The sequence below is a fragment of the Spea bombifrons genome, chromosome 5, assembly GCF_027358695.1.
Source record: "Spea bombifrons isolate aSpeBom1 chromosome 5, aSpeBom1.2.pri, whole genome shotgun sequence".
NCBI classification, from domain to species: domain Eukaryota; kingdom Metazoa; phylum Chordata; class Amphibia; order Anura; family Pelobatidae; genus Spea; species Spea bombifrons.
The window spans coordinates 64,140,802-64,160,021 of NC_071091.1; the positions used below are offsets into that span (position 1 = coordinate 64,140,802).

A 19,220-nucleotide genomic window follows, 5' to 3' on the forward strand; every position below is an offset into this window, starting at 1 on the left:
ATAAGACATACAAACACTGTATTTGCCGGTATACATAAATAATGTATGGAAATATATAGATATGGATCTACAGAATAACGCAAAAACCCAGCTTTGCAGGTAAAGATCAATTGGAATTCACATAAAAACACAGCATTAAAGGTATATTTAAAACCCCCTAAATTACAGGCATAGATCACAGGTTGCACACCCCAAAGCCAGCCCTGCCGTCCACACTGCCCACACAGCAATCACACTCCTATCATACCCAGGCAACCAGTAAATGCTGGTACCTAGGCATGATGGGACTGTGATTGCTGTTAGCAATCACACTCCTATCATGCCAGGTCAGCCAGTACATGCTGGTACAGGGTGGCTTTAAGTGATGTGCAGACCCCATACTGCTGGCAGCATCAATACACAAGGGGGGCAGCTAGCTAGGTTTCAGCATGTACTGGCTGACTTGGCATGATAGGAGTGTGATTGCTAACTGCAATCAAAGTCCCATCATGCCTAGGTTCCAGCACTTACACATCCAACCAGTAAATGCTGGAACCTAGGCATGATGGGACTGTAATTGCTGTTAGCAATAACACTCCTATCATGCCAAGTCAGCCAGTGTATGCTGGTACAGGGTGGCTGTAAGTGATGTGCAGACCCCATACTGCTGGCAGCATCAATAGACAAGGGGGGCAGCTAGCTAGGTTTCAGCATGTACTGGCTGACTTGGCATGATAGGAGTTTGATTGCTAACAGCAATCAAAGTCCCATCATGCCTAGGTTCCAGCACTTACACATCCATGCTATCACACACACACTCATTCATTCATATACTCATTCATTCACAGATTCATTCCCTCAATCACACATTCTCATTCAAACTCCCTCCCCACCCCTTACCTGCACTGCAGCTCCTGGACGCCGCTCACAGACTTCAGCAGAGGGCGCCGCCTCCCTCTGCGTTCTCTGGTAAAGCACAGAGGAAGCGGGACTGGAGCACAGTCATGTGATGTCACGTGAACTGTGCTAGGTTCCGCTTCCTCTATGCACTACAGAAGACCCTCCCACAGGTAAGTAGCAGGGCTCGAGGTGCGGCCCGCGTAAGATCGGTTGCCTTGGCTGCCGATCTTACTCGGGCCGCACCCTCTCTCTCCTCCGCGTTAAAAAAAGAAATAAAAAAAAAAAAAAAAGAAAGACGGGATCCAAATTCGGCCCCCCTGTAGCGACGCCACTGGTTCTATACTATGTATTGTTTTTATCATTTTTCTAGAGCTGACTTTGCCAAGAGTAATTAAGCAGAATTGGACATATATCCAACTTTGGCACGCCCAGAATACTCAGACTTGTTTGATGCCAACAAAAAGAAACATCTTTGGTATCAATGCCATCTGCTGATGTTGCTCATAGAACTGTTCGTTTGTCTCCCAGTAATCATTTTAATTATGTTTTGCTGATCAATATTTGCATAATGTTTTAGTGTTCTTCACTAAATGATCATCCTTATGAAAAGTTTCCATTCTACATGCTGGACATGTCTACATAAATTAAGGGCAGCCTGTTTAACCCCTTAAACAACCAATGATCTAGGCACATAACAGAAAAACATATAGTTATAGACCACTGATGTGCTTGTCTTTCTTTGCGCAGTGTTGCTGTTATACTTCGACACTGAGGCATTCTTCAGCACACTAAAAAATCCGTACAAAGTAAAAGTTACCAGAGCCTTCCCAGGCCTAGTACTGCAGCCAACCATGCAGGTCAATGGAGCCCAGCTTACTAATCATTATGCGATCAGTTAAAAAAAACTAAAACAATAAAGTAATAATAATAAAAAAAAAATAGGTAAAATAAAAATGTAATACGTTTTTTAAAAGACTACAGTGATACACATGAAACCGTAAGAGGAACCACTCCGTTGCAAAACAACGTAAAATAAAATGTTGTAACAGTCCTATAATTGGTGCTGTATCTTTCCAAAAATCCTTGCATAGAAAGTGTTAAAATAATACCATTCAAAATACTTTGGGGTATCTAGTTTTCAAAAATATATGGTTGATGGGGACTAATTTGAATTGCCTGGCATCAGAGATGTCCCAGATAGGCACAGAATGACCAGATTTTAAAATTCCACGTTGAAAAGTGCACATTTCCCAAATGTGGCCTTTTAGCCCCGAAACAACTTAACAGGCATATGCATAGGTGGTATCACTATACTCGGGAGATGTTGCTGAAAACATATTTTGGTGGTATGTGACATATCCCATGAACTGTAAATTCATACCTGAATACAATGTATGTGGGGGGGGGGCACAAAATAACTACCACAAACTTTGACAAAGGCTGATGGTAGAACACAGATTATAAATACCACAATTTGAAATACCCTGCTGTGTCTAGTTTTAAAAAATGTATGGTTTGATGGAGTAAATTAAATGGGTCAGCTTCAAAGATGTCCCAAATAGGACATGGACGCATGATGAACAGATTTGAAATGGCAATACACCGTTTTTACTTATTGCTTTATAACTTGCAAGGAAACATTGGGTATTTCTGAACGCAGGACACTATTAAAATCTATTTAGCAGGATTTTTCATTAGCTTTTTTTAGATGAGTAAAAGATTTTCAAATACTTTTTTTTTTAAATTCACTATATATATATATATATATATATATATATATATATATTATAGTAAAATAGATTATATGATCTAAGCAATGGTATCTAAAGAATACCTTCTTGTCCTGAAAGAAAGTATAGAATTTATGTAGGTACAGTAAAGAAGAGAGAACAAAATTACAGCTAAACACAAACAAAGCAGAAGTGTTAAAACAGCTTTTGTCGCAAAAGGTACACATTTTTTAAAAAAATTTTTAAAGCCCCTGTCCTTAATTAAACTCGCTATATGCCACTAGGATAATGCTGTATTAGATTCCGTGTATCACATTTTTTATTCTTTCCACATGTTTCCATCTAGTGATTTCATGAATTTCTGTGTTCTTTTACCTACCCGTAGGTTATATCTGTATGACGCCAATTAAAAAAAGATAGCTCCTAGATTTTTTGATCTCTAAATTCTAATGTCTCTCTAGAAAATTCCTATTATCTGCACTGCTATTCTGGTGTGTAAAGGTTTTTCCCCCCAGATAGAACCATCTTTCGCAGTAATAACCTGCAGAAGGAAGTTGTCTTTTCATTTTGATTCTGTGCACAACCCAGGCTAGCAGTTATTGTGGAGTGCATATGTGTCTAGAACTCAATGAGTGCAGTGGACGAAGCTAGTGGAAACTGCAGTGAGTGGCGTTAGCTTCGGTTGCAGCAATGAATTGTGGCTCACTGGGACAAACTGAAGGTTCCAGTGGTGAGAGTGTGCAGAGTGATATTAGAGTCCATCGTTGAATGCAAGTAAAAGCAAACGTATGGCTGAGAGAGGCACTAAAGTGCATGTTGAGTTGGATTCTCCAGAGTTCACCATGCTTTATGGAAGGCCAACCACTGTGTGCTTTTTTAGTGTGAGTGTGAGTGTGCGTGTGTACAGTACACCTATACATAACTTCCAAATAAAGGTTTGTATTTTTCAGCCAGCAAATACTATGAAAGTAGAATGAGCACACCAGGATGTTTGTAATATTAGGTGAAGACAGTATTCCTAGAATGAGTTATATAATCAGGTCATATATGTGTCATATAAACTCTGCATCTAGACTCGCATCCAGTGCATAGGATTAACTGTGAGCCCTATGCGTACATCTTTTTTAGAGATATCTGTATGAGTGCGAGGCTTCAGAAACAGAGAGAGGGACAGGGAAATACAGAGCAAAGCAAGAGAAAGGAAAAGGTAGGTGTTATAATAATGCGTGGGCTTGAGATGGCTAGGACTGCAGCTCTGAGAATTACTGAAAGCTCATCTTTTGTTTTCCAATCCAATATTGCCGTTAGGAGGAATATTGCAGTCAAGGTAATTAGATTTTTCATCCTAATGTATGTAACAAGGCTTCATAATTCATTGTTCTCTAGTATAAAAATAGAGTGTGTGTGTATGTGTGTGTGTATATTTATATATATATATATATATATATATATATATATATATATATATAGATATATATAAATATCACATTGGATATTGCATGCTATGAGCCCTTTATTTTTATTAAAATGGAAAGTTAATGGAAAGCTTGAGCAGTTCGCGTTCAGCCTGAGAAGTCATATTGAAGAGTGTTCTTTTGTCACCTGCGGAGAGAGGTCATTTTCAGCCACATTTAGTGTTATGTTAAGATGTGCCTTTACTGTATGGAGGGCTTTAGGGCTGTGCATTTCAAACAGTGAATTCTAAATATTAATCGTTAATAGTAACCATCTGCTTTTTATTTTACAACATACTAATATTGTGAAATATGAATTGCTCTCATTTATGTGTTTTAAAAGAAGAGCAAGATGAGTTATTTCCTGCGGTGTTTGTTTTTAGATGAGGGCTAGGGCATTTTCACCATGAATATGCATTGGTAAACAGATATGTAATATCATACATTTTTAAATAATGTTATCACCTAACCTTATGTTAAGTGGGGATAAGGCACCTCCTGATGTTTCAACTGCTTTGACTCGCATAATCCTCAGCCTCTTCTCTGACTGAGGTGTTAGCACCTGGGATTATCGCAAAGCCAGGTATTAGCTATGATGCCTGGTGGTGAGAATGAACTTTAATTGAAGGTTTAGTTTCACTTAGACAAAACATTAATTGTGCTGCATAGGATGTTATGCAAATTAAGCAAATTTTAGTCACTTAAAAAAACAATCTAGACTATTTTAAGAACCCTTCCAATTTTTATGGCACCAACCTTTGAATACCTACTTTTGTGTCACATCCCATCTTACCTGCTTAATTTAACACTTTTTTTTTGGAGTGCAGCATTAGACCCAACATTGTTGGTGTTTCTCAATGCCAAAACCCTAGAAATAATTCATTAAGAAAGTATCAATTTGCTGGGAACACTCAATGCCATAAAACTCCCATGGTAGTCCTTACCATAGAAGAGGACACTTTTCTTCTGTATGCTTCATGTTTTGTTTGTTTGTTATCTTTATGTTTTTTTGTTTGTTTTGGTGTGAAGAATGAGAATTATAATCAGCATTTGTTTTTCCAAGAATGTAGCATTTTACTATTGATTTTTGTTTCTGGATTCCTTTTATATACAAGTACTTTCACATTTATATCAGGTGTTATTTTTAATATCACAGATGGCATTTAAGATGGACCTCATGTCATTTTTCTGTATTGTGTGGGTTACACATCTATGTGGAGCACCTTTGAAAGTACCTTTTACAATGTGTTTTCTTGCCCCCAATTTGTATGTTACACGGCTTTTATAACACGTTTCTATTTGCAATGCAGATCCAAGAGTATAATGAAAGTCATATGAAATATTAATTGAGGGGGGCATATTCCCCTTCTTATGCCTTATTTAGCCATCCAAAATTAAAATGATACATTAAGTTTAAACCATGTAGCTTTATGGGAAGTGTAGTTTATGCACAAAATACTTTTGCGTGTTCAAGATTACAGGTCCTCTTCAGAAACGATGACCAGGCTACTTGCTGCTGTGCTTCATTAATTCAGAAAAAGAAAAAATGTAATTAAAACATTTGGCTGATGAACATGTTTACAAGATTACTCTTTTAATTTATGTAAATTATTTTTCTACCATGTAGAAAGCCCAGACGTTGGTTCCAGAACTTTTTTGGATTCGGTCAAGGGTGTGAAGAGGAAAAAAATTGTAACTGAAAATCATCATAAGAAAATACCAAAGTCACCACTGAAGAATGTGTCTAAAGATAAGCAAAGGAATGAAATAGAGGCCGTTGCCTCTTCCAGCAGTGAATTTTGTGTCTCTAGCAGCTCCAAATATAAAGAACTTTTAGTTTTACCTGAGCAGAAACAAAGCATCACACAATTTATCAGTCCAGAGTTGATTGTGCAATCTGTGAAGTCGGGTATTTCAATGCAAGCTAAAAAGCTTTCTGTACCTCCTGACTTATGTAATGGGAGAAGTGAGAAGTCTGAATATGGTAATAAAATGGCCACATCAAAGGAAAGGACTACTTCCAACCCTTTACCAAGTAGCCATAGGAGTGCAAATATAAATTCACAGAATGTTAATAAACAGTATGCATGTGTAAACTCAGCTTTCGATGTGTTGTTGAAAGCTATGGAGCCCGAGCTCAACACCTTAAACCAGTCTTGGCCACCCTGTGGAACACAAACAGAAAAACAAGGACATTTAGTAAAATGTACAACCTCATCCCCTCTTCCACATCATGAAACAAGTTTAAGATATTTGGATTACCATTCTTCTGGCTCTAGTGGGCAGCTATGCATGTCAACAAAAGGTTCTCCATCTGCTCTTGTTCACTCAGTCAGTGAATATGAACAGAGTCGTTCTGAGAGAAGGCTGCAAGAACAGAAAACTTCTGCATGTCCTAGCTCTCTGGAAGCTATCAAACACCAGCAAGTTTACAGTGTTGCTGTAACTTCTTCAATAGCTAACCCTTCACCTTCTACAGTAACTCAGGTTGTTCCTGTACCAGGAAACTCTTCTTCCTCAACTAGTCACTCTAGGTTGTCTGTAAATTCTTCTTATAATCTAGCTCAAGCAACTTCACTTGCAAGTGGAGAGCAAATGTGCAATATTGTTCTAAAAGACCAGAAACCAAAAAAACAAGGTAAATATATTTGTGAATATTGCAACAGAGCTTGTGCAAAGCCCAGCGTCCTATTGAAGCACATTCGGTCTCATACTGGTGAGCGCCCATACCCTTGTGTGACGTGTGGATTTTCATTCAAAACAAAAAGCAACCTATACAAGCACAAAAAATCTCATGCACATGCAATTAAGGTTGGGCTTGGTCTACAACCGGATTCTGGAGCGATGGTGCTTTCAAGTGATTCTGAAAAAGTACTCTGTATTCATTCGGATGTAGATGAAAGTGGAGAAAGTGATGATGAGTACACCTCTGAGGAAAGGCAAGATGAAATGACATCTCCTGGCTTAGAATGTTCAGAAACTGTAAATATGGTATCCAAAACAGAAGATATGTTACACAAAGAAAGTCAGTCTTCTTTAAACTGCCCTGTTGCAATGTTACAGCAGACGTCTTTGAAAGAGAAAAATACAAAATCCGCAGTCACCGATTTACCAAAAGTAGTTATTTACCCGGTCAGCATTTCTCCATTGAGAGCAGACAGCCCTAAAGTCCTTGAGTCGACTTCTGAGAAGTTTGTTGCACAGATGCCAGATTTCAAAACAAAAATCAAGAATCAAAATGTGTTGCGGGCATGTTCATTAAGCGAAGTGGAACAGCCCACTCACAAGAAGGATGATGTGGTTCAAGTAGAAGATAAACACTTGCCAAATATGGTAACTTCCCATGCACTACTGCAGAGACAGCAAGCTACAGATTGCTCCCAAGAAGAGCAAAACAAATGTATGTTGAGTCCTAGAAGCTTGGGAAGCACCGACTCTGGTTATTTCTCTCGTTCAGAAAGCGCAGACCAAGCAATGAGCTTGCCGACTCCTTTTCCAAAACGTCTGCCTTCTGCTGATAAAGACATCTCCCTAAGTGTAAGCACCACAATACACAAAGCTGGATCAGTATTCACATCAATACAACCAATTTCTGTTGAGAAATCAACCATTACTACTGGAACAATGAGACCTCCCTTAGGAACAAGAACACTGGAAGAGCGGATTTCAAAATTAATATCCGACAATGAAGCAGTAGTAGATGACAAACAGCTAGATAGTGTCAAACCAAGACGCACCTCTCTCTCAAGGAGAGGGAGCATTGATTCTCCAAAGTCTTACATATTTAAGGACTCCTTCCAGTTTGATTTAAAGCCTGTAGGAAGACGCACTAGCTCAAGTTCTGACGTACCAAAATCCCCATTCACGCCAACTGATAAATCTAAGCAAGTGTTTTTTCTTTCGGTTCCTTCTCAATATCCTTCAATGGATTGTTTGCCAATTACTAGAAGTAATTCAATGCCAACGACAGGCTATTCAGCTGTTCCACCAGGGTTACCTACTTCTCAGCCACTGCGTGTCAGTCAGTCATTTGATGAGAAAATAGGTTCTCTCTATGATGATGTTTTTACATCAGGACCTTCTATCCCTCAGCAAACCGCACATCCTCGCACTCTTGTTAGACAGGTTGCAGTAGAAGACTCTTCAAACACTGAGCACTATGGTCTGGGGCCAGCACGCTCAGTAGACGAAAGTTATCCTGGAAACAAAGTTCCATCAGATGTTTTGCTGCCGAGAAGTAAATCTTTTATACAAGGCTCGAGTTTGGACAAGACAAAAAAAACACATCAAGGAAGAGGTACAATGTTTGAGTGTGAAACCTGTAGAAACAGGTACAGAAAATTAGAAAACTTTGAAAATCACAAGAAGTTTTACTGTTCCGAGTTACATGGACCAAAGAGTAAAACAGTATCTCGGGAAACAGAACACAGCTCAGCAGTAAATAGCTCACAGCCTCAAATTCTTCACTACAGAGTAGGTCCTTCATCAGGAGTGTTGGATCATCCACTGCAAATAAGAAAAAGAAGAAAGATGAAAAGCGTTGGAGATGATGATGAGCCACAACAAACAGATAACCGCATTGCTGCTGAGAGTACAGAAGCTGTTAAAAGTTCAGGTTGTACAAAGAATTCATCTACTATTACTATATTGGGCTCCCAATCATGTACAGTATCAACCCTCAATCCTCAAGTACAGTTGGTGGCGAGGAGCACAGAGACCAGAGCAGATAGCAAGCAGCCTACAGTGGAGAAAAATGTACATTTAATTTCTCAAGAAAATGTCAGACCAAAAAGTCAAGGAACTGGGATTTCTGTTATTCAGCACACAAATTCATTAAGTAGGCCAAATTCATTTGAGAAATCTGAGTCTGTTGAAAGAGTTTCACCCGTGCCATTTTATGAACCCCATAAAAGTGTGAACCATCCTTTAAATAGAGTTGGCATCCGTCATGATGAAAGATCCAGTTGCTCTCACAATTCCCCTAACAAATTAGTTGAAACACCTAGACCAGAAGTTCAAGAGAGTCAGCATGGCCTTTCTGCTGAACGAACTGCTTTAAATACACAGTCTCGTCTGGTACGCCAGCATAACATTCAGGTCCCAGAGATATTGGTTACAGAAGAACCAGATAAAGTACCAGAAAGCCAAACAAAAGATCAAGAAACACAAGAGAAATTTTGTTGGCCACAACGTAGTGGAAGCCTTTCTAATTTACCTACTGAAAAACTTCCTCCCAAAAAGAAACGAATAAGGTTAGCTGATCTGGGGCACTCATCTGGTGAATCAAGTTTTGAGTCAACGCTTTCAAGGAGTTTAAGTCGAGAGAGCAGCTTATCTCGTGCGTCAAGCCTCTCGGCTTCATTTGATAAAGAAGAATATGCAAAACCTGACAGTTCCACAAAAGTAGATGGAGTAAATAAATCATCTGAGTTTCTCACAATACCAACTGGCTTGAATGTTTTTGGTGGTCAAAGGGAAATGAGACGAGCTTCATCAGAGCAAATAAACTGTACACAGCCTTCAATGGAAGTCACAGATTATAGAAGTAAATCTTTCGATTGCGGAAGCATGTCTCGATCAAGGTCGTTGTCGCCCATTAATACCATGAGTCCTAAATCTCCCCTAGGTGCCACAAATATTGGCCACGTTCCTTTGCTAGAAAGGAGGAGAGGGCCTCTGGTAAAACAGATATCTTTAAATATTGGTGCTGAAGACACAGCCCCTTTATCGAAGCATGTAGGGAAGCAGGTTTTACCACAAGCTAATGTGCCAATAGAGAACAGATACTTAACAGAGATTAATGTATGCTCTAAAGAAGCCAATAAACAAAAAACAGCCAGTGAGCTGTCTTTTTTGGCTGAAAATGCACAACCAGCAAGTGTGGTGTCTAGTAAGCATTCTCTGTATTCTACTTCCGTACATACAACTAAAGCCACCTTATTCGATCGTGATTTTAGTCACAGTATACAAAGTGAGCCAAGAAGAAATGGTAAAGATACAAATACAGTTCTCCATGCTGTAAGTGAACTGTCTCGTTTTGCTCCTAAATATGTGCTGAAAATTCCTAAAATGCAAGAAAACAATGTTTGTTCTTCCAGTCACTCAGTAAGCTTATTGCCAAATAGATCTTCTACCAGTACCACTGGCAAATCATGGAACGTTATAGCTGGCGGGACAGAGAGTCTTCAAAATCAGAATCAGTCTGTCAAATTAAGTGGTAAATGTCAAAATGCGTATTCAGTTTCTGTTCCAGTTCATAACTATAGTTATTCAGGTTACGGTTTCTCATCACCTGCATCCCCTCCTGATATTTTAGTAACACAGGATCAAGGCAATCAAACAGCTTGCAGAGCAGATTTCCAAGTGCCGAATATTAGAGAGAAATTACACATGTCAAAGTCTCAGGAAGAGTCAAGCAGACCTATTTCAAGCCCAAACAAAGCGGATGACTGTGATAATATTTTTCTAAAATGTAATCTGCAAAAAGTGCCGGTTCCTGGTCTCCTTCCCCAGCAAGAGGCCTCTGCTTCAAGCAAGCGAATGTTATCGCCAGCAAACAGTTTAGATATTGCCATGGAAAAAAATCAGAAACGAGTAAAAGATGAAAACGGTGCTGCATGTCATACCAATAGCCAACAAGTACATCTGGTGAATATAAAACCTGGGGACTCTACTAAGCCACGGAAACCAATGCTAGTACGTCAGCTCTGCACCACTAGTGAGTTCTTAGATCAAGATAATACACTAGCACCAGGGAGAAATAATCAAGCTAATAGGTTTTCAGGAATACTGCTTGGTGATTCCAGTTCCCCTAAAAAAGCCGTTTCTTGCCCTTCTAATCATATACGAGATGTGGTAGAGTATCAAAAAAACAAATCACCAGAATCATTCTGTCCTGAAGCTGAAACCCCACAGGAAACTTCTCCAGGAAGTACCCAGTCATGCGTTTTAAAGCCTGTATATAGTACTCAGGAGAAGCTGGCTTTTTCCACAAAAAACATCCAGATCCAAGGACAAGTAAAACTAGGTGCAGCAATATCTGTGGTTAATATGGGGGATATGCAGAGACTGTCATTTCCAAGCCTGAAGACAACAACAAGTTTTACATGGTGTTATCTGTTAAAACGGAAGCCAATGCATCTTCCACAGAGCGACCAAAAGACTTCTGCCTATGCTTCCTGGACCATTAGTCCAAATAACCCAAATATATTTGGTTTACCAACCAAAGTAGCACTTTCTCTACTGAATTCTAAACAAAAGTCTGAGAAATTCATAAGTACCCTAGTGAAAACCTCTCATCCAAGGCGAGACATTCTAGTTTACTCAAGCAAATGGAAAAATTCTATGAACAAGGTAAGAAAGACATTATATGTCTCATGAATACACAGCATAATAAAAAAAAAACACCAAAGAAACCAATAAAATTATATTTATATATTATATGGACATTAAATAGGGCCTAAAAGTCCACTGCTAGAATGCACATACTGAAAAAAGAAAATTCTCAATATTTGGTGTTACCACCATTTGCCTTAATGACTGTTAATCTTTGAATGACAAATATAGCATCACCACAATTAAGAAAATTTATAAGCAAAGGATGTGCAAAGAGGATATTCATAGAAATAGTAATTTTGCACAAACATAAAGATTTAACAATGAGGTTAATAATGTATTAATCTTGTTAATATATTTCTAAATAATAAGAATCAACAATATTTAACTGCTTTTTTGGACGGTGGAATCATTTGGATCCTATTTATGTGTGCATATGTATATAAAGATCTTATTTTTCCATAGTTCTGAAGATTATAACTGTACTGAGGTGATGCAATTATTGTACATTATGCCTTACCCTGCCTCTAAATCTAGATACATTCTCAATAGTTTGAGTACTGGTGTCTCAATCTATCTCAATATACCAAATTTCGGGCAGGGTTGGACTGGGGATAAAAACTGGCAATTAAATGAAACTAAAAATCAAATGAATGAGCTAAGGAATCTAAAATAAAAAGCATCCAAAAAAACGCCTACAAAAAAAACAAAAAACACTTGAAACAAACAAAAGTGAGGTCGGCGCTAATCAAGTAATTGAATAAGTGTGGAGGCAATCTCCCACTAGTCATGAGTGCTATATAAAATGTAAAAAAAAAAAAAAGTATACAAGGAATATAAACAAAAGTAATACTCAAAACATGAGTAAACAATATAAATATAAATCTGAATAGTGTGCTATTATAGATCGGTTTCAGAGAGTATATGAAGATTGGTTTGTGAGTACCCACCTTTTGAGGTTGCTGCAGTATATTTGAGGTTTCCACAAGAGGATTTTACACTGATATATTGTTTGATACTATTCAGATTTATTTTAATATTGTTTATTCATCATTGTACATTTTTTCCATTTTTTTTATAGCACTCATTGATAGCGAGTAGTTGCCTCCATACCTATTCAATTATTTAATTTGTGCTGACCTCACTTTTGTTTGTTTCAAGTATTAAATAAACTGCCCGTTAGTTACCCTGGGCATACATCACACTCTTCCACTGGCATACATCCATGCCACCATGTAAATCCAGCCGGAGCCACCTAGTGTAAGAATAAAGCATTAGCTTACTTACTTATGTGAATAAAAATCTTTTTTTTCCTCTTTACTACATTAGTTATCTTCCTACAAATCTCCTGGAAGTCAACCAGATGACAAAAAAAATACAGAAACCTATACAGATCAAGATAAAGAAGTGTTTCTAAACAAAGCTGAGCCAAGAAGAGTCAAGATATTTGATGGAGGGCAAGTCCTTTTGTTTCCTATTCATTTTGTGTTCCTGTGTGTAATGAATGCCTTCGCCATTGTCATCTACATTGGAGCCATTGCTAGATATGCTGTTAGAGGCACTACAATTAAACATGTTCGTATTAATTGCCTCCACACTTATTCAATTAAACACGGGGTTAGCACAGCTGTTATTTACTACATTGTTGTGAAGGGGGCTACAGGAATTTGGGACGCAAACGGTTGTCATTTTGTCAGAGCCAAGTAGCAGCTAATCAACTTAGAAGGGAAGCGGCACTTAAAATCAAAGTCACCCAATTTGATAGGATTCGCTTTTTTTTTTTCCACAACTGCGTAAGCGTATGGAGAAAAAAGCATGATCACCTTTTCATTGTTATTCCATTGTAGTGCTGTTGGGTCTGTAAACTAAAAAGAGAGTTGGTTGAAGAGTTTGCAAAAGGTTGCAGTGTAATATCTCTGTCTTAATTTTACATTATAAAGGGTCAGCCCAAGAACCGCTTGAATGCCCCTGTATAAAGCATATTTAAATTGGTGAGCTTTCTGCAAAGGCACTTTGGATTACATGGATTGCACTTTTCATTATGCAGGTTCAACTTAATTATTTTTTACTTTTTAATAGAATTTGAGCACTTTTGAGCACTTTTATGCACTTTTGAGTTTTTTTCTCTTTTAAGATTTTTGCATAAAAACTTTAATTTTATATTTATTGATATCGGGGGAAAAAAAGACTTGGTTATCTAGTCTGTCTAAAAGTAAGAATGTTTGATGTTTTTGCAATAACTTGTTTAATTGGTGTTAGACACCCACTAGTGGCGGCAGAGAGAAAGCATATTAGCCATTACTGCATAGTTGAGCACTTCTCTGGGAACTTCTGCTGTAGCATATAATAATACAGTTCGTGTCAATACCATGCTATTTATCACCAACGCCATCTATACCTCAGTCTGCATTTTCCCAGTATATAGAAACGTAGAAGTATCTTCTGCCCCGTTTACATAATAAAACACCAGGTGGTCTAAAGCAAGGGGCTGTTAAGAAAGAGCTGTTTAATGTGATGCAGAAAGATAGATGAGTAAAGAACCATTTTGATGGAATACTAGACTGGCAGGAAAAAAATCACACTTAAAAGGATATACCAGCCATCATATGCGCTTTAATGCATATGCATACCTGGGAACTTGTGAGCTCTGGCTACACAGAGCCTCCCCTTACGAGACGCAGCCAGGACGGCACACTGACATCAGTGAGTGGTCCCACCGACATCGCAGGAACCCCCCCCTCATTTAAAGGGGAAATGGGCAGGGAGTGGGGCGTGTCAAAACCGCCCGTGTCCACTTCCGGATTCAGGTGTTAGTTCTCAGGTGTGTGGATATCGTAGCTCAGAGATCCCTTTAAATTTCAGTGGTGTACCTTTTGCAAAAGCAAGGGAGATTTTGCCTCTTCTGTTTTTTTTGTTCATCCGAACGTATGTCCTACAGCCAGTTAGCTCCCCCTCTGGCTCGGCAAATGCTGCAGACGGGGATCTGTTTAGAGTACTTTTACCCCTTAAGGGCAACGGATTGTCCTTAAACCCATTAAAGACTATGTATTGTGAGCCTGTTCATGTACGGGCTTTGTCGTGAAAGGGTTAATATGCTTTCAATGATCCCTTTAAGACAGAAAAAACAGGATAACACAAAACTAGATACCTCTAAACACTTTCTGTCACGTGATTGTTGAAGCTTGACATTCTCCAATGTACACTGCTGCAGTGCAAGTCTCTCAGTTCTAATGTTATCAAAGCTGCCAGTTACTCTGTATATATCAAGCAGTGCTTAAACACCTAAAAAATCCTCCAGCTGTGGGCTGGTGGACTGTACCTCCCGCCATTTTCAGAAGAAAGTCAAGCTATAATGGGGAAGCAGTATTTTACCTGTGCCAATTACCGTGCTCATTAGCTTCTTTTTTTGGGGGGTGTATTTTCTTCATTTTGAGTAATCACTTATACTACTATAATTTTTCTTAAACGCCAGTTCTAATTTTAGGAAATCTTTTCCTTAGGTACAAATCAAATGAAGATTATGTGTATATCCGTGGCAGAGGAAGAGGAAAGTACATTTGTGAAGAGTGTGGAATAAGATGCAAGAAACCCAGCATGCTGAAAAAGCATATCCGTACACACACAGATGTGCGGCCTTACCACTGCAACTACTGCAATTTCTCCTTTAAAACTAAAGGTATGGCACGCATTGGTGTTAATATTACAATTTTAAAAACCTTTAAAAGATAAAACTGTATACCCCATCTATATGTTCCCCTTTATTGGAAGTGCTGAACCCAGCCTCCAGTGGTGAATACTCAGGGCCAGCCCTTCAAGATGGCAAACTAGACACCTGCCTATAGTGTCAAGCTGGTAGAGGGTCTGGCATGGTGCGTGGTACCAGAGACCATGATCTTCTAGAGAGATAGAAACTCTAAAATGCATCAGTTTTCCCATATTCTCAGAGGACTCTATAGCAAATCACCAATCCCTTTTGGATAAACGGTCATGATTCCAGTTGAAGCCAAAACTCTCAATGTGTGCGTTGTAAGAGAAAGAGAAGCTAGATAACGTACATTTTATACAGTAGTAATAGTTTAAAATTATCAGCAGACTGTGACATATTTCAATAAAGGAGGATTGCATTTTACTTGAGCAGAGCATGAGACTATTACGTTAAAAAAGCATATAAAAAGATGCATTGATCTTGGCACAGGTTAACAAATGTTTTGCGTGACCTTTTGTAAAGGGTGCTAACCAGTGATTAACATTCTCTCTGATTTTCCAAATAATTGTCAAAGCTCATAATTTGCCGTTGGCTGGTTGTCACCACAGTGTTCATTTATGGCCTTTTAAATAGCTATTTAAATGATTAGAGTGACCCTAATTACAGTGGCCGGAAGTCTTATAAATAGGGGTCTTTTATTTAAAAGTATTTCCAGGTGATCCGCTTCATTGCATTTAAGGAAAATACTGTCATTAACTACAGCAGCTGCCACACTTCCCAATTCTGTGTGTGTGTGAGTGTATCTATCTATATATAAATGTGTGTGTATAATATACATACAATAATTAAAATATCTAAGGTTTATATATAAATATAAAAAAAATTGTGGTCACCAAAATAATCGCAGAAGGTTTTCTAATGATCAATTAGAAAATTCCAAAATGTTGTTGAAAGCCTTTCCAGAAGAGTAGAAGCCGTTATAGCTGCAAAGGTGCTGGACCAACTACATATTAATGTCTAGGTATTTAGAATGCAATGTCATAAAAGTCCCTGTTGATGTAGTGTACAGGTGTTCCAATACTTACATATATACAGAGGACAGTCTGCCCCCCCCCCCCCGTTTTGGCAGAAGGGGGGCTAGCAACCGCTGGACCTGCTGTCCTAAGTCTAGGTCGTATGTGTGTGTGTATGTATGTATATAATATATATATGTAACAGCTTTGTTTTTTTCTCTCCTTGAAGGCAATTTGACTAAACACATGAAGTCCAAGGCACACAGCAAGAAGTGTATGGATATGGGTGTTGCTGTTGGTCCGATAGATGACCAGGATACAGATGATTCTGGTAAGACATGTCTACTTACATTACTAAGTAACTTGTATAAGTATTTCACATAGAATTTGACGGCAGTTAAGAGCCATTCGACCCGTCTAGTCTGCCCATTTTCCCATCTCATATCAGTCTGTCTATTTTCCCAACCCTTATCAGTCCTTGGTCTTGTCCCATAGTGAGTGTAGCTTTAGGTCTATCCCATGCCTGTTTAAGTTCCCTCACTGTATTAGCTTCCACTGCTTCTGCTAGGACACCATTCCATTTATCTACTACCCTCTAATCCACTGACCCACTAGTTCTAGTTTTGAGCTCTATTCTAACAGCTCTCCTCCATTCAAATAAGCCTGCCTCTTGTGCTTTGTTAAATCCCCTTAAGAATTTAAATGTTTTTATTGTATTTCCCCTCTGCCGTCTTTCCTCCAAGCTATACATATAAAGAGATCCCTTAGTATTTCATGATTTATATCCTGCAAACCACTAGCCATTCCTGCTATTAATGCCTCTCCCCATACAACCCAGCACCCTGCTTGCTTTTTGTGATGCTTTACGTCATTGTCTGTTTACCTTTATGTCATCAGAAATAATTACTCCTCAGTCCCTCTCTCCCCAATGCTATATTCTGCCTTGGGATTTGTGTCCGAACCATTCATCTAATTTACTTTGCCTCTTGACTTGCCCCATTGCAGACCTTTGCATCATCTGCAAATAGACATACCTTACCATTAAGACCTTCTGTAATATTATTAATAAAAATATCAAACAGTATGGGTCCCAATACTGAACTTTGAGGTACCTCACGAGTGACAAGTCCTTCCTCTGAATATACACCATTAAATTCCAACCTTCTGCCTCCTAATACTCAACCCTTGCCTTATCCACTCAACTATTCTGGCATCCAAACCCAAAGACTGCAATTTACTTATACGCTTTCTATGGGGAACAGTGCTAAATCCCTTACTGAAATCTAGATTACAGCCATATCAACAGCTCCTCCCTGGTCTATTATCTTAGTTACCCAGTCAAAAGAATAAATTAGGATAGTATGTCAGGATCTGCCTGTAGTAAACCTGTGTCGTTTCTGATCATCCAAACCATTTACTTCCAGATATTTTTAACAATCCTCTCCTTTAGCGTGGTTTCCATTAATTTGTCAGCTACTGACGTAAGGCTTACTGCTCTTCCCTGCTACTGTTTTGTGACGTGTTACTATAGTGGTATCTTTATATTTGCATTTGTGTTCACAGTGTTTCTAGTTATGTTTACAAAACACATGTATGTTTGTTTTCCATCCAACTATGTTTTTGCTTCAAATAATCACATCGACCTTAAACAAGAAAGTAAGTGTTCAGAAGGAGTGTTAGGCATTTTAATTAGAAAAGAACTCAATTTTGTTGATTTTTTTTTTATTAATATTTTATGTATTTATTCCAATGCAACAATGCACTTGCCACTTTGTGAATAATATATTTATTTTTTTGGCGAAAATTTAAGTGATCAATTTTACTATAATGTGATTTTTTTTACCATGTGAATTTTTGTATTTTCTTAATAAGCACGATAATTATTAGGCTTAATAAATGCAAATGGTGACCATAAATGGACAGTGATAACAATTTGGCAGTAATGCAGCTTTTATTATTTTGATACAATGAATCCCATGACTCCAGTTTCCAGTTACGATGCTGATATATAGTTTGATTGTGTATTTTGGATTTAACCGTATTCCAGGACTCTCGCTAATGAGATGCATTATTACTGTTAAGCATTAAAATGCACAAAACAAAACACTTTTTAATTTAAGAAAATGTAAAAATGATTTCTTCAACCCTAGCTGCATTTTTTATTTATGTAATACAGCAAATGCCAACATCTCATCTGGTCCTAGTTTCTCTGTGTTCTAAATTATAGGGAAAAAAACCCATTAGAACATTAGGGCCCCGAAGTACAGAAAAAAAAAAAAACAAGTGGAAATCCATTAAATTTTTAGCACAATAGCTACCATTGTGTGCCAGCTGCTGCATTTTAGGTCAGGAGAAAAACAAGCTTAAAGGACCGTAATGTGCCACACAAACTAATATTTTTACAGATGCGTTATTAGACACGTGGTAGTTAACATGTGGACGGTAGTTTTCAAGTGTAATGGATTAACATGATTTTGTTTGAGTGGTTATTTCTGAGTGCTTGTGATCTAAAATAGAGCGGATCTCATTATTTGGTTGTATGAGATGCATGGAACATTTCCTATGATGATAATGGCATTCCGTCTTTGAAAAGTTTACTGATTAATTTTGAACTGCATAAACATAAGGAAAATGTGTTGCAACTTTTTAAAATAGCATCTCATTAAATATGACCTTTCATGCGCCATTTAACGACAAATGAGTTAATGACGGTCAATGGCCTCCACGTTTTTGAAACCACCTCAAAGCCACCAAAAATAACTTAAACTATGGATGCAAAATTAACCCCCTCACAAGTAAAGTGCACAGAACCTTTTACTGCCTGTTTCAAAGCTATGGGAACAATTCCTGTGTCCGAAATCTAGGCTGGTATTGGTGTCCTTTGTGTTAAGATTTGTCATCATTTGGGTTTTAGAAAATCCTTTTTTTTTTAGTTTCACCTTTTGTGTCTATAATCACCCCTGTGGCTATCAGCTACAAATCTCCTGACTGGCGGAATGGCCTGTCACCAAAATACAGGCCTACAATGTCAGGAATGTTAATATGTGAATCAAGCTGTCAGGCCAGGTGAACCATTTAACGTGACAAAATGCTACCGGGAATA

General features: G+C 38.2%; 1 protein-coding gene across 4 annotated transcripts in view; it reads left to right on the forward strand.

Moving 5' to 3' along the window:
• The window catches only part of HIVEP1 (HIVEP zinc finger 1), a 98,085-nt gene that overhangs the window by 68,113 nt on the left and 10,752 nt on the right, over positions 1-19,220 (forward strand). For all 4 annotated transcript variants that reach the window (XM_053468244.1, XM_053468243.1, XM_053468245.1 and 1 more), the window contains 4 exons: positions 5,691-11,416; positions 12,728-12,855; positions 14,899-15,074; positions 16,347-16,448. In XM_053468244.1, coding sequence (XP_053324219.1) covers positions 5,691-11,416; positions 12,728-12,855; positions 14,899-15,074; positions 16,347-16,448 — 6,132 coding nt within the window. The remainder of the gene's footprint in view (positions 1-5,690; positions 11,417-12,727; positions 12,856-14,898; positions 15,075-16,346; positions 16,449-19,220) is intronic.